At 61.8% G+C, this 19,284-nt stretch overlaps 2 protein-coding genes across 4 annotated transcripts; both read right to left on the bottom strand.

Annotated features, from left to right (window-relative positions):
- Nucleotides 1–962: 962 nt before the first annotated feature.
- Nucleotides 963–10,287, bottom strand: DGUOK (deoxyguanosine kinase). Of its 3 annotated transcripts, XR_008435117.1 has the most exons (8): nt 10,208–10,287; nt 9,260–9,372; nt 8,607–8,836; nt 6,785–6,932; nt 5,919–6,034; nt 5,043–5,142; nt 1,600–1,752; nt 963–1,334 (listed from the first exon to the last, which is right to left on the bottom strand). XR_008435117.1 is itself a non-coding variant. In XM_053966644.1 (7 exons), the coding sequence occupies exons 1-7, from the start codon at nt 10,254–10,256 to the stop codon at nt 4,409–4,411; spliced, it is 852 nt and encodes a 283-aa protein (XP_053822619.1). In that variant the 5' UTR covers nt 10,257–10,287; the 3' UTR covers nt 3,447–4,408. The 3 variants fall into 3 exon arrangements, 2 of the variants coding, with proteins under 2 accessions (XP_053822619.1, XP_053822620.1); XM_053966644.1 differs by lacking the exons at nt 963–1,334; nt 1,600–1,752 and adding an exon at nt 3,447–4,504; XM_053966645.1 differs by lacking the exons at nt 963–1,334; nt 1,600–1,752 and adding an exon at nt 3,447–4,504 and having other exon boundaries at nt 8,607–8,794.
- Nucleotides 10,288–11,748: 1,461 nt separating this feature from the next.
- Nucleotides 11,749–15,814, bottom strand: ACTG2 (actin gamma 2, smooth muscle). Its single transcript, XM_053966593.1, has 9 exons — nt 15,754–15,814; nt 14,852–15,021; nt 14,638–14,766; nt 14,442–14,552; nt 13,717–13,801; nt 13,486–13,647; nt 13,200–13,391; nt 12,113–12,294; nt 11,749–12,007 (listed from the first exon to the last, which is right to left on the bottom strand). Exons 2-9 carry the CDS (start codon nt 14,975–14,977, stop codon nt 11,864–11,866), a joined length of 1,131 nt encoding a protein of 376 aa, XP_053822568.1. The 5' UTR covers nt 14,978–15,021; nt 15,754–15,814; the 3' UTR covers nt 11,749–11,863.
- Nucleotides 15,815–19,284: the final 3,470 nt, after the last annotated feature.

Below are 19,284 nucleotides of genomic sequence, written 5' to 3'. Positions count from 1 at the left end.
ACCCAGATTCCATTCAGGGATCTCGTTTGGGGGATGAACGGGAATTCCCAAATCCGGGAATGTCCCAGGGACACCTCGAGCTGCCCCACATCCCATCCCCACCACCCCACAGAGGGGTTTTGGGGCCGTGGTGCACCCATTCCTGCTGGGAGTGGGGTTTTCTCTGGGGTTTATTTAGGATTTGCTCCCCAAAGCTGAAGGGGACAGGTCGGGGCACCCTTCCCTCGGTTGGGGCTAATGAGCGGCTTCCCAAGACGTTGATTAGTTATGCAAATGAGTGGGAAGGACACCCAGAGCCGCCCGGGAGGGCAGGAGAGGGTCTGAGAGCTCAACCTTGTCCTCTTCCTCCTCCTCTTCCTCCCGTCGCAAGCCCTCACGGATGGGGAAAACCGGTGGAGAAAAAAAGGCAGAAAAATCAGGGAAAAAAGCAGAAAATCGGGGAAAAAAAGCAGCCCCAGGGGGACAGCAGGAGCTCCAGCCGGGCCTGGCCGAGCCGGAGGAACTGGTGGAACTGGAACTGGTGGAACTGGTGCTGGTGGAACTGGTGCTGGGAAGGGGCTGCCAAAGCACCCCGGGAGAGACGCGGGGCCGTGGGAAGCGCGGCACACCCGGCCCGGGCCACGGGCACCGGGGAATCCCGGCGCTGCCCCCGCTAATATCCAAAAAAAAATCCTATTTTTCCCCCCGTCCTCCCTGGAAAAGCGCCGCGGACAAACCCCCAGCGCTGCTTTTCGGTGTTTTGCCAAGGGCAAAGTCCTCGCCCTGCCTCGCCGGGCCACCTGTGCCAAGTTCCTCGCCACCCCATGCCACCCTCCCACGGATAACCCCCCCGGGTCCACTTCGGAGGCGCTCACACCCCGAGAGCACACACAAAAAACAAAAAAAAAAAAAAAAAGCATCTCCAAATTTGTTTGGGTTTTTTTTTTTTTTTTTTTTTTTTTTTTTTTTTTTTAAGGGGGAAAAGCAGGAAAAATCAACGTTTCTCCCTCTAACGCTGGAGGACCCCTCCCCAAGCTGGAGCAGCCCCCCCTTTTTTGCGTGGGCACAAAATGTGAAATCCCGGTTACAACCACCCCGGCCGGTCAGACCAGAAGCGCCGAGGGAAGGCGTTGGAATTTTTTTGGGGTGAAGAAAACGCCGCAACTTGTTAGCTCCGAGATGCTCCCCCCGGGCACGGCTCTGCCTTCCCTTCCCTTGGCACCCCCTTTCTTTTTGGGGGGCAGCCGGGTGGGTTCCGTGTGACGTTTTGAGAGAAATTCCAAGGAATTCGGGTTAAAGGTGCGTTTTGTTCCACCCGTCCCGCGGCGCTGCTTTGGGGATCCCCCAGGGACGAGCTGAAATGTATTTTTTTTTTCCTTTTGGGGGGTTTTAAGGCATCAAAGTGGCCTTTAAGGCAGTAGAAAGTCCCATTTCCCACGGAAATACCCTCAAAAAACCAAACCCAGCCACCGACCAAGGAGGGGCTTTCCCTGCCCACCCCCACCAGCCCCCTCCGAGTGACGGTGACGCGACAAAGGGGTCACAAATCACCCCAAAAAGGTGCGGGGACGAGGGGGGGGCGGGGGGGAACGGGGTTTGGGGGAGCTGGGGATCGCTCACCTCCCTGCGGAGCCTCTCCATCTCCATCTCCGTCAGATTTCGGGGCTTCCCCCCACCGGGGGGGCGGCCGGCCCGGGCTGGCGGAGCCCCCTGCCCGGCGACAGGGACATGGCGGGGTCACCGTGTCCCCCGGCGCGGGGACACCGCCGAGTTCTGCGGGGACAGAGCCGCGGGTCACCCCGAGTTTTAACTTCCACCCCCCGGGGGGGGGGGGCGGCCCCGCTGTCTCCCCACCCCTCCCGCCCCATAACCCCCCCCCCCCCCAAAACCGGGGTGCTGCCTCGCCGCTTTTAATCCCACCCCTTGTTTCTTCCAACCCCATTTTCCTTTTCTCTCCTTCCCCCCCCCCCCTTTTTTTACTCCTTCCCCTCCACCTCCGGCTCCGCAAAACTTCCCAAGTTCAGCCGCGCACCGGCAACTTTCCACCTCCCTCAAATCCCCGAATTTCCACAGGGGAAAAAACCGCATTTACCGGCAAAAAAAAAAAAAAAAAAAAATTAAAAAAAGGGGTTCGCCCCCCTCTTCGGCAACGGGGGTCGGCGGGGCTGAGCGCGCTGCCGGCGGCGGGGGGGTGGCGGGGACCCCGAGGGGCTCGGGATGTCGCCGGCACCCCGAGGGGACCCGCGGAGCCGCCGCACGTTGCTGCCGCCGCCGCCGCTCTGCTGCTTCCTTTGTTCTGCAGCGCCCGCTCGGGGGGACCCGCCGGGAGCCCGGGGGGCTCCGGGGGCTCGGGGGTGACGGGGAGGGGGCGAACCCCGGGGGTAACGGGGAAGTGGGGATGGGGGCGAACCCCGGGGGTTTGGGGGAAGCAGGGAGGGGGGGAGCCCCGGGGGTGACGGGGAGGGGGGGAACTCTGGGGGGTAACGGGGAGGGGAAGAACCCCGGGAGTAACGGGGAGGGGGGGAACTCCGAGGGGTCTGGGGGTAACGGGGATGGGGGAGAACCCCAGGGGGTTTGGGGGGAACGGGGAGGGGGCGAACCCCGGGGGTAACGGGAATGGGGGCGAACCCCGAGGGTTTGGGGGGAACGGGGAGAACGGGAATGGAGGGAACCTCGGGGGTTTGGGGGGAACGGGGAGGGGGGGAACTCTGGGGGGAAACGGGAATGGGGGGAACCCCGGGGGTAACGGGGAGGGCGCGAACCCCGGGGGATTTGGGGGTAACGGGGAGAAAGGGGGGTGGGAGTTTTGTGGGGTTTTGTTGCTGTAGGGTGGCTGAGCACGGGGGCGCGCCGGGCTGTTTCTGTAGGATTGTTGTGGGGTGGGGGCAGCGCGACCCTGTCGGGTTTGTAGGGCCGTCAGCTGCGAGTCCTCTGGTTTTGGTGGTGCTGTTTTTGTAGGGTCGGTGGCGGGGTCTGCGCGGGTCTCGCTCTGTGGTGCCGTAGGGTCACCGGGGGAAATCCCAAGGGGTGGCAGCCCAGATCTCCACCCTGCCCATATCCTGTTCCACAGTCCCAAAAATCCCCCCTACCCTACGCCAGATTCCCCCCTATCCCACCCCACAGCCCCCAAATCCCCCTACCCAGATTCCCCCACTCCCTGCCCCATATCCCACTCCACAGCCCCCCAAATCCCCCTACCCAGATTCCCCCACTCCCTGCCCCATATCCCACCCCACAGCCCCCAAATCCCAAATCCCCACCCCAATTCCGCTCCCCTGTGTTTTGTAGGGTCTCACACCAGGCCAAGCACCATCCCCCACCCCCTTTTAGGTGCCAAATCCCCTTGGTTTTCCCCCAAACCCATGGGGCACTGCCATCCCCCCGTCACAAGACCCCAAAACTGGGGGAACAATGTCCCACCGTGTCCCCCCGTGTCCCCTCAGGGTCACCCCGAGACACAGAGCAGCTCCTCATTGATTCCATCTTAATTTAAGGGGAAAAAATTGAAATATAAAATAACAATGACGGGGTTTGGGGGGAATTACCAGTGGGATTTTCATGGGAACTCTGCAGAAAATCCACCCTAAACAGAGGCAGGGGCACAGCAAGGACCGGGGCACGGGGAGCCCCCCGACCCCAAAACCCCACAGAGCTCCGGGCCCTGGCCGGGACAGGGCTGGGGGACAACGGGGACCAGGACATGTCCCCCATCCTTGGGATCGTGTCCCCTGTCCTCGAGATTGTGTCCCTTGTCCTTAGGATCGTGTCCCTTGTCCTCAGGATCGTGTCCCTTGTCCTTGGGATCGTGTTCCCTGTCCTCGGGATTGTGTCCCCTGTCCTTAGGATCGTGTCCCTCTCCTCAGGATCATGTCCCCTGTCCTCAGGATGGTGTCCCCTGTCCTCGAGATTGTGTCCCTTGTCCTTGGGATGGTGTCCCCTGTCTTTGGGATTGTGTCCCTTGTCCTTGAGATGGTGTCCCCTGTCCCCGAAATTGTGTCCCTTGTCCTTGGGATCGTGTCCCCTCTCTTTGGGATTGTGTCCCTTGTCCTTGGGATCCTGTCCCTCTCCTCAGGATCGTGTGCCCTGTCCTCAGGATGGTGTGCCCTGTCCTTAGGATTGTGTCCCCTGTCCTTGGGGTCATGTCCCCTGTCCCTGGGGTCATGTCCCTCTCCTCAGGATGGTGTCCCCTGCCCTTTGAGTTGTGTCCCCTGTCCTCAGGATCATGTCCCCTGTCCTTGGGATTGTGTTCCCTGTCCTCAGGATTGTCTCCCATGTCCTCGGGACCGTGTCCCTCTCCTCAGGACCGTGTCCCCTCTCCTCAGGACCGTGTCCCTCTCCTCAGGATAGTGTCCCCTCTCCTCAGGACCGTGTCCCTCTCCTCAGGATAGTGTCCCCTCTCCCCAGGACTGTGTCCCTCTCCTTGGGGTCTTCATGCAGACGCCGCCCCTTGTCCGGTGCCAGGGGGGTCAGGATGGGGTGGCAGAGGGGGAGGGCGGGCACTCAGGGACGTCACAAAGGCCTCCACCTGCAAGGACAGCCTGGCTGAGGGGTGGCACCGCGATGGGGCAGGGGTGGCATCGCGATGGCACCGGCGTGGGGCCGGGATGGCACTGGGATGGGGCAGGGGTGGCACCACGATGGCACTGGGGTGGCACCAGGATGGTGTAGGGATGGACTGGGATGGCACTGGGATGGGGCAGGGATGGGGCACAGGTGGCACCAGCATGGAAATGGAATGGAACTCAGATGGGGTAGGGGTGGCACTGCGATGGCACTGGGACAGGGCAGGGATGGAATGGGATGGGGCAGGGGTGGAACTGGGATGGTGTAGGAATGGACTGGGGTGGCACTGGGGTGGCACTGGGATGGTGTAGGAATGGACTGGGGTGGCACTGGGGTGGTACTGGGATAGCACTGGGAGGGCACCAGGACTGTGCAAGGCTGGCACCAGCACGGCCCTGGCACAGGTGAGGTTTAAACCCCCTGGGAGCCACCCTACCCTGGCTCTGGTGGCACCAGGAACCCACCGGGGCTGTGCCACCCACCCCACCTGTGGCACCCACCTGTGCCATGAGCTGGCCCTGCCGCGCCGTGTCGTGCTCGAAGTCCTGCTCCGCGTCCAGCAGCAGGACGGGCGCGCGCCGCGCCGCCGCGAAGCCGATCCTGCGCGAGGGACAGCGAGGGCTGAGACCCCAAACTACCCCAAAACCTGGGGGTACTCCAAAGCTGGGCACGCAAGGGGAGTCACTCGGTGGCCCCGGCCACCAGCCAGAGTTTGTGCTGGCCACGGAGCCGCCTCAGGTAGCCCAGCTGGATCCCACACTCCTGGGAGGGGTGAAACACCAAAAAGACCCCAAAACCTGGGCTGAAACCCCAAAAAAACCCCAAAACCCGGCATTTGGGTCACCCCAAAGCTGGGCACACATCAGGACTCACTTGGTGGCCCTGGCCACCAGTCAGAATGGCCATGAGTGCTGGTCATGGAGCTCCCTCAGGTAGCCCAGCTGGATCCCACACTCCTGGGAGGGGTTAAACCCTAAAACACCCCCAAAACCTGGGGTGACCCCAAAGCTGGGCAAGCATCAGGATTCACTCGGTGGCCCTGGCCACCAGCCAGAGTTCGTGCTGGCCATGGAGCTGCCTCAGGTAGCCCAGCTGGATCCCACCCTCCTGGGAGGGGTGAAACACTAAAAAGACCCCAAAACCTGGGCTGAAACCCCAAAAAAACCCCAAAACCCAGGGTTTGGGGTGACCCCAAAGCTGGGCACACATCAGGACTCACTTGGTGGCCCTGGCCACCAGTCAGAATGGCCATGAGTGCTGGTCATGGAGCTCCCTCAGGTAGCCCAGCTGGATCCCACACTCCTGGGAGGCGTTAAACCCTAAAACACCCCCAAAACCTGGGGTGACCCCAAAGCTGGGCACACATCAGGACTCACTCGGTGGCCCTGGCCACCAGCCAGAGCTCATGCTGGCCATGGAGCTGCCTCAGGTAGCCCAGCTGGATGCCGCTCTCCTCGCTCCTCGCCCGCCGCCGCAGCCGCTCCAGGCACGTCTGAAAAAGAAATTCCACCCTTTGGAAAGTGTTTTATGAAAGGGTAAATGGGGATAAAAGATGCATAAATATAAATATAAAGTTTTATATATTATATATATAAAAACCTAAAACCCACCAAAAAGCCACCCTAAAACCCACCCTAAACCTATCCTAAGACCTACCCTATAACCCACCCCAAATCCCACCTCAAAACCCACCTTAAACCCACCGCAAACCCATCCTAAATCCACCTAAAACTCACCTTAAATCCATCCTGAAACCCACCCGAAGACCCACCTAAAACCACCCTAAACCCACGGGAACACAGCGCACCCCACACAGCTCCTGCGGGGCGCCGATTTGAGGTGAAACCCCGCGGTTCGGGCACGTCAGGGGCTCCAGGTGTGCCCGGTGCCCACCTGGGGCGTGGCAGGTAGAGGAAGGCGTGGGGGGCGGCGCGGGGCCCCAGGTGTGCCAGCAGGAAAACCACCCCAAAACCCACCCCAAAAACACTCTAACACCCAACCTAAAGCCCACTGTAAACCCACCCTAAAACCACCCTAAACCCACCCCAAAACCACCCTAACACCCAACCTAAAACACACTCTAACACCCACCCTAAAACCCACCTATAACCCACCCTAAAGCCATCCTAAACCCACCCCATTCCCACGGGAACACAGCTCGATTTGAGGTGAAACCCCGCGGTTCGGGCACGTCGGGGGCTCCAGGCGTGCCCGGTGCCCACCAGGTGTGCCCGGTGCCCACCTGGGGCGTGGCGCGCAGGTAGAGGAAGGCGTGGGGGGCGGCGCGGGGCCCCAGGTGTGCCAGCAGGAAGTCGTGCCACTCCTGGTACACCGCCCACTCCAGGGGCTGCAGGTGCCCGGCCTCGAACAGGTGCTTGGCAAAGACGTACCTGGGCAGGGAGGGCGGGAGGGCAGCGGGCACCGCCCGGGCCCCCCACGCAGTTTTTGGGGGTTTTTTTTTTTTTTGGGGGTTTTTTTTTTGGTTTTTTGGGGGTTTTCTTTGGGGTTTTTTGGGGTGTTTGTTGGGTTTTTTTGTGGGGTTTTTTGTGGGTTTTTTGGTTTTTTTTTGGTTTTATTTGAGTTTTTTGTGGGTTTTTTTGGGGTTTTTTGGGGTTTTTTTGGGGTTTTTTTTGGGGGTTTTCGTTTTGGGTTTTTTGTTTTTTTTGTGGGGGGGTTGTGGTTTTTTTTGCGGGTTTTTTTGGGGGTTTTGGGCGTTTTTTTGGGTTTTTTTTGTTTTTTTTTTCATTTTGGTTTTTTTTTTTTGTTTGTTTTTTGGGGTTTTTTGGGGGTTTTTTTGTTTGTTTTTTGGGGTTTTTTGGAGGGTTTTTTTGGAGGTTTTCTGGGTTTTTTTTGGGGGTTTTTTTGGCACCCACGAGGAGCTGCAGGTGCTCTTCCAGAGTGGGTATGGAGTTTTTATGTTTTATAAAAAATATATATTAACTATACCTATTATATATTATATAGAATATATATTAAAAAGACATATGAAAAACATTTTAAAAAATATAAAATATATATAAAATGTAAACAAGAGTGAGGAGCTACAGGTGCTTCTATGGGGTGTGTATAAAATATGTTTTATATAAAATAAATATAAAATGTATATATATATTATATATCAAATATATATAAAAATATAAAATATATTATATATATGTATAAATATATTAAAAAATATATTAAAAAAATATATATATATATAAAAGTGAGGAGCTACAGGTGCTTCTATGGGGTGTGTATAAAATATGTTTTATATAAAATATATACAAAGTATATCTATTATATAATACATAAAATTATAATATATATATATATATATATATATATATATATATATATATATATATATATATAAAACGTGTACATACAATGTATATATAAAATAGTGCCCACCGAGCCTGGCATCACCCACAGGGCTTCACGGGGCACCCCCAAATGACCCCAAAATGCCATTTCTGCCATTAAACATCCCTCTGGGCACCCCTGGGCACAGACTGCCCACCCATGGCACCCCTGGCACCCCCTGGCACCCACAGCACCCATGGCACCCATAGCACCTCATGGCACCCACAGCACCCATGGCACCCATAGCACCTCATGGCACCCATAGAACCCCTGGCACCCCATGGCACCCCCCGGCACCCATAGCACCCCATGGAACCCATGGCACCCATAGCACCCCATGGCACTCCTTGGCACTCCATAGCAGCCATGGCACTCCATGGCGCCCCCTGGCACCCCACAGCACCTCATGGCACCCCATGGCACTCCATAGCACCCATGGCACCCATAACACCCCATGGCACCCCATGGCATCCCATGGCACCTATAGCACCCCATGGCACTCCATAGCACCCATGGCACCCCCTGGCACCTCATGGTACCCCATGGCACTCCATGGCACCTCATGGTACCCCATGGCACCCATAGCACCCCCTGGCACCCCATGGTGCCCACGGCACCTCATGGCACCCATAGCACTCCACAGCACCCCACAGCACCCCATGGCACCCATAGCACCCCTGGCACCCCCTAGCACCCCCCTGCCACCCCCCTTCGGGTACCTGTCACTGAACACCGAGCGCTCGAAGACCCTGACGGGCTGGGGGGTCCCGGGGGTGCCCCCGGCGCTGCCCGGCGGCTCCAGCGCGGCCTTGAGGCGACTGAGGCACGAGAAGGTCTGGAAGGTGAAGGACCAGCGGGCAGGCTCCTGGTACATCAGCTGCAGCAGGTTGGCAGAGCCCCCGGGCACCTGCGGGGACATTCGGGGTGAGGTGGCAGCACCTCTGGGCACCTGCAGGGACATTTGAGGTGGCAGCAGGTGGCACAGCCCACAGACACCTGTGGCAACATTTGGGTGGCAGCAGGTTGGCAGAGCCCCTGGGAACCTGTGGGGACATCTGGGGTGAGGGGTGGCAGCACCCCCGGACACCTGCGGGGACATTTGGGGTGGCAGCAGGTGGCACAGCCCACAGACACCTGCAGGGACATTTGGGTGGCAGCAGGTGGCACAGCCCACAGACACCTGCACGGACATTTGGGTGGCAGCAGGTGGCACAGCCCACAGACACCTGCACGGACATTTGGGTGGCAGCACCTCTGGGCACCTGCAGGGACATTTGGGGTGGCAGCAGGTGGCACAGCCCCTGGGAACCCGTGGGGACATTCGGGGTGAGGGGTGGCACGGACAGGGCCGGGGTGTGGCCGGGATCCTCACCTGGGCAGTGCCAGGGGCCGGCACCTTGCGCCACTGCGCCACGGGCTCTGTCACCAGGTGCCACCGCGGGAAGGTGGCACCCAGCAGCTTCAGGAAGGTCGATTTCCCCACGGCTGTGGGACAGGAGGGAGAGCGGAGTCAGCCCCGGGATGTGGGGTGAGCCTTGGTGTCCCCAGTCCTGGCCCTAAGGGATGTGGGCTGAGCCTGGGTGCCCCCAAGGGATGTGGGGTGAGCCTCGGTGTCCCCCAGCTCAGCACTCTGGGAATGTGGGGCGTCCCCCCAGAAAACCCCAGAAACACGGGGTGAGCCTGGGTGCCCCCCTGCCCCAAACCCCAGGGTGAGCCTGGGTGTCCATCCCCGCTCCCAGGAATGTGGGATGCGCCTGGGTCCCCCCATTCCCACTCCTGGGAACCTGGGGTGAGCCTGAGTGTCCTCCTATTCCTGCTCCTGTGTCCCCCAATTCCTGCTCCTGTGACGAACCTGGGTCCCCCCCCCAGTTCCCACTCCTGGGGTGCACCGATGTCCCCCCATTCCCACTCCTGGGAACCTGGGGTGAGCCTGAGTGTCCCCCTCAGGACCCGGGCTGAGTCTGGGGGTCCCCCCACCCCAAATCTCGCAAATATTGGGGTGAACCTGGCCTTTCCCCACTGTGGCTACCGGGCAAATCTGGGGGTGCCCCTTGCCGGCTCCTGGGAGTGCGGGGTGAGCGTGGCCGACTCCAACCCGAGCCCCGAGAACCTGGGCTGAGCCTGGCTGTCCCTGACCCGGGGACAGCCTCTGTGTCCCCCCTCCCGACTCCCAGCAGCTGGGGGATTCGGGAGGGGCAGACACAGAGGCTGTGTCCGCTCCCCCAGCGGCGCTAATTAAGATAATTACAGCCATTAGCTCCGGAGTCAACGCCCCGCTCCCAGCGCACCCCGAATCCTCCCGCCCGGCTCCCCCCGGTACCGATGTTCCCCTCCAGGGCCAGGCGCAGGGGGGCCCCGCACCGCCCCATGGCCGCCACCGCTTCCGCCTCCCCGCGTCACATGCTAATGATATGGTAATCAGCAGCGCGCGCCACCTCCCCGTGACGTCATCGCGCGGGAAGTGGGCGGGGGGGAGGCGGAAACAGCGGGGGCGGGGAGGAACGGGGGGGGGACCGGGGGCGATATGGTAATTTATGCAAACGAGGCGCTGTCCGCGGAGCGCCCGGGCAATGCGGGGGGGCAGGGAGGGGGGTAGGGCACAAAAATGGGGGGGGGGGGGTCGGGGGCACCAACAAAGGGTGAAGGGCACCAAAATGGGGTAGGGGGTCACCAAAACCACATTGGGGTGGCCAAAACCACATTGGGGTCACCAGCACAAAATTGGGGTCACCAGCAGGGGGTTGGGGTCCCCAGCATGGAGCCACAGACATCAACAGGGGGTTGGGGTCACCAAAACCACAGTGGGGTCACCAATACAAAATTGGGGTCTCCAACAGGGCGTTGGGGTCACCAAAACAACATTGGGGTCACCAAAACCACATTGGGGTCTCCAACAGGGGGTTGGGGTCACCAAAACCACATTGGGGTCACCCAACCAACATTGGGATCACCAATACAAAATTGGGGTCACCAGCAGGGGGTTGTGGTCCCCAGCAGGGGGTTGGTGTCGCCAAAACCGACATTGGGGTCTCCATCAGGGGGTTGGGGTCACCAAAACAACATTGGGGTCACCAGCAGGGGGTTGCGGTCCCCAGCATGAGGCCAAGGACATCAACAGGGGGTTGGGGTCACCAAAACAACATTGGGGTCACCTATACAAAATTGGGGTCTCCAACAGGAGTTTGGGGTCAAGGGTGTGGGGTCAAGGGCACAGACATGTGGTTGAGGTCCCCGATGTGGGATTGGGGCCACCAGCTCAGTGTCAGGGGCATTGAAATGGGGTTGGGGGCACCCCCTGAGGGTGGCATCAATGTGGGGCTGGGGACACCATGGGGAGGCAGAGGGTATCGATGGCTGGGGGCATCAGCAAAGGGTCAGGGGCACCAACACCACTTTGGGGTCACCAAGATGGGCTCAAGAGCATCATCAGGGGTCACCAACATGGGGTTGAGGGCATCATTGTAGGGTTGGGGTCACCAAGATGGGGTCAAGGGCATCATTGTAGGGTTGGGGTCACCAAGATGGGGTCAAGGGCATCATCTCTGGGTTGGGGTCACCAATACGGGATCGAGGGCATTGCCATGGGGTCGGGGTCACCAGCATGGGGTTGAGGGCACCATCAGGGGTCCCCAATATGGGGTTGAGGGCATCATTGTAGGGTTGGGGTCACCAAGATGGGGTCAAGGGTATCATTGTAGGGTTGGGGTCACCAAGATGGGGTCGAGGGCATTGCCGTGGGGTTGGGGACATCAAGGCCCAGCAGGACATGGGCACCAAGGTGAGGTCAGGGCTCGTCCCCCCCATCCCCCCGAGCCCCCCCAGTGCCCCCCAGCCCCAGCCCTCCCAGGGAAGCCGCCGAGCTGGAGAAAAGGCTTTTTAATGTGCAGCGGGCGGTGGGGAGGAGCAGCGGGGTCCGGGGGGGAGCGGGGCACCCCAGCCTGGGCACGGGGGGCCCCCCGTGGGGCGGGGAGGGGGCTTAGAAGCATTTTCGGTGGACGATGGAAGGTCCGGCCTCGTCGTACTCGGGTTTGCTGATCCACATCTGCTGGAAGGTGGAGAGGGAGGCCAGGATGGAGCCGCCGATCCACACCGAGTACTTGCGCTCCGGCGGGGCGATGATCTGCGGAGACAGCGGCCTGTAGGGTCACCCCACGAGAAACCCCACAGCGGGAGGGGGCTCGGGGTGCTGGCGGGCCTGCACCCAATTCGGTCAGCCAAGGCCTACTTTGATCTTCATGGTGCTGGGGGCCAGCGCGGTGATCTCCTTCTGCATGCGGTCGGCGATGCCCGGGTACATGGTGGTGCCCCCGGACAGGACGTTGTTGGCGTACAGGTCCTTGCGGATGTCGATGTCGCACTTCATGATGGAGTTGTAGGTCGTCTCGTGGATACCGGCCGACTCCATGCCTGCCGTGGCACGGGGCCGTCACCTCGCCGTGTGCTGCCTCTGCCTCCCCAGGGCTCCCCAGAAAAGCCCCGGGGGTCTGGCCCGGCGCTGGCGGTGCCGAGGGCTGGTGGGGAGCCCCAGCACAGCCCCGTGGGGCAGGCACGGGAGCTGGGAGATGGCCAAAGGGGCATTTTCTGCTTGTCTGCTGGTGGGGAGGGGGGCAACCCCTCCCAGGGGGAACTGGGGGTGGGCTCAGCCATGAAGGAGGGCTGGAGGAGGGTCTGGGGACACTGGGGGCGGACTCAGGGTCTGGGGACACTGGAGGGGGGTCTGGGGGCACTGGGGCCTGGAACAGGGTATGAAGGAGAGCTGGAAAAGGGTCTGGGGGCACTGGAACAGGGTCTGGGGCCACTGGAACAGATTCTGGGGGCACTGGGAGCACTGGAAAAGGGTCTGGGGGCAGCGGGGGCACTGGTGGAGGGTCCGGGGGCACCAGGGGCACTGGAACAGGGTCTGGGGGCACAGGGGTGGGCTCACCAATGAAGGAGGGCTGGAACAGGGTCTGGGGGCACAGGGGCGGGCTCACTGATGAAGGAGGGCTGGAACAGGGTCTGGGGGCACTGGGGGCACTGGAGGAGGGTCTGGGGGCACCGGGGGCACTGGAACATGGTCTGGGGGCACAGGGGTGAGCTCACTGATGAAGGAGGGCTGGAACAGGTTCTGGGGGCACTGGAACAGGGTCTGGGAGCACTGGGGGCATTGGAACAGGGTCTGGGGACACTGGAACAGGGTCTGGGGGCACTGGGGGCACTGGAACAGGGTCTGGGGGCACAGGGGCACTGGAGGATGGTCTGGGGGCACAGGGGCACTGGAGGAGAGTCTGGGGGCACTGGAACAGGGTCTGGGGGCACAGGGGCGGGCTCACCAATGAAGGAGGGCTGGAACAGGGTCTCGGGGCAGCGGAAGCGCTCGTTGCCGATGGTGATGACCTGCCCGTCGGGCAGCTCGTAGCTCTTCTCCAGCGAGGAGGAGGAGGCGGCTGTGGCCATCTCATTCTCGAAGTCCAGCGCCACGTAGCACAGCTTCTCCTTGATGTCGCGCACGATTTCCCGCTCGGCTGCGGGACACGGCGGCGGGAGAGGCTCAAGCCGGCGTCCCGGCGGTGGCACCGCGGTGTCCCCGTGCCCAGCCCCGCCCCGCCGGGCCCGTACCAGTGGTGACGAAGGAGTAGCCCCTCTCGGTGAGGATCTTCATGAGGTAGTCGGTGAGGTCGCGGCCCGCCAGGTCCAGGCGCATGATGGCGTGGGGCAGGGCGTAGCCCTCGTAGATGGGCACGTTGTGGGTGACGCCGTCCCCGGAGTCCAGCACGATGCCTGGCGCAGGGGGCAAGGTGAGGGGGGACGCTCCACGCCGGTCCCTGACACCCACCGTCCCCTACTCACCAGTGGTGCGGCCGGAGGCGTAGAGGGAGAGCACGGCTTGGATGGCGACGTACATGGCGGGGACGTTGAAGGTTTCAAACATGATCTGGGAGGGGAGAGGATGCGCCAGGGGGTGAGGGGTGGGCACGGGGGTCGCCAGCACACCCCACCCCACCCCTGTGCCTTCCTGGGGTCGGGGCACGGCGTGAGAGAGCACGCAGGTGGTTGTGGGGCACGGAGGAACGGGGGGACAGTGGCGTTGTGGGGCACAGAGGACAGGGAGGGAAGCACGTGGGTGGTGGGAAAAGGTGGGCCAAGAGGTGGAGACGTGGGTCAAGGGATGGCATGGAAATGTGGGTCACCACAGATCACAGAGCCACGTGGGGCTGTGCAGAGTGGGGAGCCCGTGGGTCAAGGGATGGCACAGAAACGTGGGTCACCACAGATCACAGAGCCACGTGGGGCTGTGCAGAGTGGGGAGCCCGTGGGTCAAGGGATGGCACAGAAACGTGGGTCACCACAGAGCACAGAGCCTCGTGGGGTGGTGCATGGCGTGGGGAACATGTGGTGGGGCAAATCCTGCAGGTCCACGTGCTGCCGAGAGACCCCTGGGGCCATCAGGCACAGGAACTTCCCACTGGGATCTCTGCCATTATCCTGCACCCCACAAAACCCCCAAATCCCCCAGCCCTTCCTGCGGTTTTGGAGGGTCCAGCCCCATCCACGGGTCATCTCCCAGGCCCTACCTGGGTCATCTTCTCCCGGTTGGCCTTGGGGTTGAGGGGTGCCTCGGTGAGCAGGGTCGGGTGCTCCTCGGGGGCCACACGCAGCTCGTTGTAGAAGGAGTGGTGCCAGATCTAAGGCGGGCAGAGAGAGCTGGCGTGTCACCACCCCGAAGGGAGGGCAGGCCCGACCCCACTCCCCGCCCCGCCAGGGCCTCACCTTCTCCATGTCATCCCAGTTGGTGATGATGCCGTGCTCGATGGGGTACTTGAGTGTGAGGATGCCCCTCTTGCTCTGCGCCTCGTCGCCCACGTAGCTGTCCTTCTGCCCCATGCCCACCATGACGCCCTAGCGCCGGCAAGAGAGGCCTCGTTAGCCACGTCCCGGTGAGTGGATCGGGCTGGGGGCTGCCCCCGGCCCCCCGGGTACCCACCTGGTGCCGGGGCCGCCCCACGATGGAGGGGAAGACGGCGCGGGGGGCATCGTCGCCGGCGAAGCCGGCCTTGCAGAGGCCGGAGCCGTTGTCGCACACCAGGGCCGTGGTTTCCTCGTCACACATGGTGGGGTGGCAGCGCTCGGTGCTGGGGGGACCTGGGGGAGAAGCTGGCCAGGGGGGAAAGGGGGGTTATGGAGTGGCCGGGGACGGGGCTCGTCCCGCGCTGCCGCTGCCGGATTTGGGGTCGGAGGTGTCGGAGTCCTCGGGGATGGGCAGCCCCCTAAAATCCTCCATGGGCCGAGCCCGATGTGGTGGTGCTGGGAGGGGGGGTGATGCTCATTCCCCGTGGGTGCTGCTCCTCCATCCTTCTGCAGCTTCTTCTTGGCCAAAATCGGTGCCAAAGCCTCCCTGGGGAGCTCCAGTGCTGCTGTGCCCGGCCGGTGACCCCCAAAAGCGGGTAGGGGGGTGCCAGGTGATGTCCTCTCATCCACTTCAGTCTCAGCAGCCTTTTGCTGCTCTGACCTCGCATCCCCCAAAAACGGGGGGAAAAAAAAACTGCCCTTCCCAGGGGGTGCCCCCTGTGCCAGAGGATGAGCTCCCAGAGGAAAACAGGCAAAACCTTGCAGAAGCCCAAAAAGAAAAAAAAAAAAACCAAAAAAAAACCCAAATCGCAGGGATTTCTGCAAGAGCACAACCTGCTTTGGCCTCAGCCCAGCTCTCGTTACCTCCAGCGAGGCCCCCAGCTGCGGGGTCGTGCCGGGGCTGGCACCCCCTCCGTGGCAGGCAAACCCAGCTGGGGCCACCCCATAAATGCTGGGACACCCCAAAACCCCCCCCCGGGGTGTTTTCGCTGTCCTCCAAGGAGGAAGGGAAGCAGGGCTGGGCAGGGCAGTACTCACCACAGAGGCGAGAGCTCCTTTCCTCTGGGACCGAGCCCCGATGCGCCGTGGGTATAAATACCAGCGAGCCCGAGGAACCTCAGAGGCGGATCCGCTCTAAACAAAGACCCTAAATAGGCTCAGTGATGGTGTGTCGGCCATATGGCCATATAAGGTGTTTTATTTCATTAAATTGACCTTGGGCCGGTGGTGGGACCCGGCACGGTTAATTATTGTAGGAAAATGTATGGCAGGGATGCTTGGGAGGCAACGAGTCCGCTCCTTTTATGCTCCGCTCCCATAAACAAGTGAGACACAAGTCCTTATAAGCGACGGGCTGGCAACAAGGAGGTGGCAGCGCCTCCGGTTGCTGGGGAGCTCCTGGAGAAGACCCCAGCCGGGTGGAGGTGGCTTTGGGGCTCTGCCGCGGGGACACCCCGGGGCCGGGACGGGGCTGAGCCGCCGGGGCCGGCGCAGCGGCTCCTCCCGGCCTCGCTTCCCCCCGCCGCCCTGGCACCCGGCACTCCTGGGATGCCTCTCCCCGTGGTTTCTCTCTCTCCGCCCCCATTTTTGGGCTTTTGCTCTCCTCGTGCCCCAAATCCTCGGCCTGAGCCAGGCCAGGAGTTGTGGGTCCAAATCCCGACCCCGCGCTCAGGGTGAGCCTGGCTCTGGTCCCTCCCGGGGGGATTTTGGAGGGGGGGGATGAGCTCAGAGCCCCCAGGGGACACGGTGGGTGCTGTCCCCGAGCCCGGGGGGGGGCCGGGGCCGCCCCCAGCCCTGCGGCTGAGCCTTGGCAGTGGCCCCTGGCCCTGGCAGAGGCCAACCAGAGGCTCCCAAAGTCCTGCCTGCCTTTTTAAGGACAACGGGCCCTCACCAGGGAGTCTCCCGGAGCACCCGGGGGAGGCAGCAGAGATGCCCCAGAGTCACCCCCCCGGAGCTAGGGGGACTCGAGGGAAACTGAGGCACGGTGGGCCCAGGCTGATCCTAAGCTGTGCCCGGGGCAGGGACATCCCAGCACTGGAGCAGTGACAAGGAGCTGCAGGGTGCCACCACAGGCAAGGGACACAAAGGTCCAGGTGTCCCCTATGGTTCCAGAGGGAGGGAATGGGCCCTGGGCTGTCACCCCCCAGAGCAGGACAGGGACATGGTGTGTCCCCAGCACTGCCAGTCCATCCACAGCCCCAAGTCCACCAGGGATGGCTCTGTCCCATCTGTCACCTGCAGAGCAGGACAGGGACATGGTGTGTCCCCAGCACTGCCAGTCCATCCACAGCCCCAGGTCTCCCAGGGATGGCTCTGTCCCCTCTGGGCTGTCACCCCTCAGAGCAGGACAGTGTCCCCAGCACTGCCAGTCCATCCACAGCCCCAGTGTCCTCCAGGGATGGCTCTGTCCCCTCTGGGCTGTCACCCCCCAGAGCAGGACAGGGACATGGTGTGTCCCCAGCACTGCCAGTCCATCCACAGCCCCAAGTCCACCAGGGATGGCTCTGTCCCATCTGTCACCTGCAGAGCAGGACAGGGACATGGTGTGTCCCCAGCACTGCCAGTCCATCCACAGCCCCAGGTCTCCCAGGGATGGCTCTGTCCCCTCTGGGCTGTCACCCCTCAGAGCAGGACAGTGTCCCCAGCACTGCCAGTCCATCCACAGCCCCAGTGTCCTCCAGGGATGGCTCTGTCCCCTCTGGGCTGTCACCCCCCAGAGCAGGACAGGGACATGGTGTGTCCCCAGCACTGCCAGTCCATCCACAGCCCCAGGTCTCCAGGGATGGCTCTGTCCCCTCTGGGCTGTCACCCCTCAGAGCAGGACAGTGTCCCCAGCACTGCCAGTCCATCCACAGCCCCGGGTCCCCCAGGGCTGGCTCGGTCCCATCTGTCACCTCCAGAGCAGGACAGGGACATGGTGTCCCCCCAGCACAGCCCCAGGTCTCCCAGGGATGGCTCTGTCCCCTCTGGGCTGTCACCCCTCAGAGCAGGACAGTGTCCCCAGCACTGCCAGTCCATCCACAGCCCCTGGTCCCCCAGGGCTGGCTCTGCCAGGTTCCCTTTCCCTGTGAAACATCTCACAGGGGCTGGATGTGTCTCCTGCCCTGGTGTCCCCCCACGCCCCAGCCCCGGGGTCCTGCTGCCACCTCACACCCTGGCCCGGCTGGGTCCCCACCAAACATGAGATCACCGAGGGGCGAGGCTGCCGCGTATGACACGTTGGGGAAAAAACCCGAAACCCTTAAAAATTAATTTCTCCCCAGAGCCAGCAGAGCGGGGGAGGGAAGAGGGGGTGATGGAGGTAGCAGCTGGAATCCCATCCCAAGCCAGCCAGGGGCACATTCCCAAAGGCACAGACCCCGCAGCGCCCCGGAGCAGCCGCAGCCCCCATCCCTGTCGCCGGGCCCGGCTCAGCTCCGGAGCTCCGGGCTGCCCCATCATCCCTGCGGGATCCCCGAGCATCCCTGCCCGTCAGCCCCGAGCGGGAGCCAGGCGCAGCCTAAAAAGGAAAGGTTTGGCCCCCGCAGCCGATCCAGCCGCCGGCAGGGCCGGGATGCTCGCAGGAACGCCAGGCATCCCCCGGCACAGCCGAGGGACGAGGAGGGGGCGAGCCCGGCTTGGCCGCCGCCTTTCCGAACTCCCGGTGCCGGCCCGGCATTCCCGGGGGGAATGCTCACGCCCGGAACCCCTGGGGATGCTGCTGAGGATGGGCAAAGGCGTGAAAAGAGGGATTGGGATGCGTTCCCTCTGCTGAGGTGGGGATAAGCATCGCTCCCTGCCTGCGGGATCCCCCCAGAACACACGACCCGCGTTGTTGCCGCCAATAAATCACTCCTGAGTGTGGTTTGTGTTCGCGGTCAGCTCCTCCCAAGCCCAGCCCAAGTTTGGGTGGTTTTAAGGTGTGACATCTGGCACAGCTGGAGAGCAGGGACGCGGCGGCAGTGCCTGGATATCGACATTCACTGGCACACAAAGCGAGGATTCAAGGGACCTGGGGTGAAAAAATGGGATGAAAAAGCTGGGAGCGGGCCTGGGAGCTCAGGGAGCAGGGCTGGGAGCAAAACCCAGGATGCAACAGGAGCTCAGGGAGCAGAGCTGGGAACTCAGGGAGCAGGGCTGGGAGGGAGGTGACAGCTGAGCTGTGACCTGAGGAATTCCCTGCTCCAAGGAACGTGGAAAATTCCCTTGGGAAGGTTTGTCAGTCACTGGGACAACACAGAAGTGGTGATGTACCACCAGCTCCTGTCCTGGAGCCAGCTGACACCTGAGAGCTGCAGGGATGTGGAGCTGGGATAAATCCCCACAGATCTGAAGGAATTGCTGCTTGGCAAGGCAGGATTTTCCACTCTGTGTCCCCACGCTGCTCCGGGGGAGCCCTCAGGCTGAGGAGCTGTGGGATGAGCACCACGGAATCTGCACCCCCCTCCCGAGCACGGCTTCAATTAATTAGGGCTGAAAACAAGTTCCCAGAGGTGCCCCGAGGCCCCTCTCTCCCCTCCCACCGCCGGGGGCCAGCCTGTTCCCAGAAGTGACTGGGGAAAAGCTGCACTTGTCACGCAAGAAAGGAAC

This window comes from Vidua chalybeata, chromosome 28 (genome assembly GCF_026979565.1).
Source record: "Vidua chalybeata isolate OUT-0048 chromosome 28, bVidCha1 merged haplotype, whole genome shotgun sequence".
In the NCBI taxonomy this organism is placed as follows: Eukaryota; Metazoa; Chordata; class Aves; order Passeriformes; family Viduidae; genus Vidua; species Vidua chalybeata.
The sequence above is the reverse complement of the archived record's forward strand: the minus strand, read 5'-3'. Positions and strand labels throughout refer to the sequence as shown.

Excerpts from the sequence above, each read along its gene's own strand:
- ACTG2 (XM_053966593.1), bottom strand. The coding sequence starts at position 14,977 with ATGTGTGACGAGGAAACCACGGCCCTGGTGTGCGACAACGGCTCCGGC. Across the intron at positions 13,802-14,441 it reads ACCGGGAGAAGATGACCCAG|ATCATGTTTGAAACCTTCAA; the intron begins GTAGGGCCTGGG and ends CTCCCCTCCCAG. Across the intron at positions 13,648-13,716 it reads CGCCTCCGGCCGCACCACTG|GCATCGTGCTGGACTCCGGG; the intron begins GTGAGTAGGGGA and ends CCCCTGCGCCAG.
- DGUOK (XM_053966644.1), bottom strand. The coding sequence starts at position 10,256 with ATGGGGCGGTGCGGGGCCCCCCTGCGCCTGGCCCTGGAGGGGAACATC. Across the intron at positions 6,035-6,784 it reads ACCTGCGCGCCACGCCCCAG|ACGTGCCTGGAGCGGCTGCG; the intron begins GTGGGCACCGGG and ends TTTCTTTTTCAG. Across the intron at positions 5,143-5,918 it reads CTGGTGGCCAGGGCCACCGA|GATCGGCTTCGCGGCGGCGC; the intron begins GTGAGTCCTGAT and ends TCCCTCGCGCAG.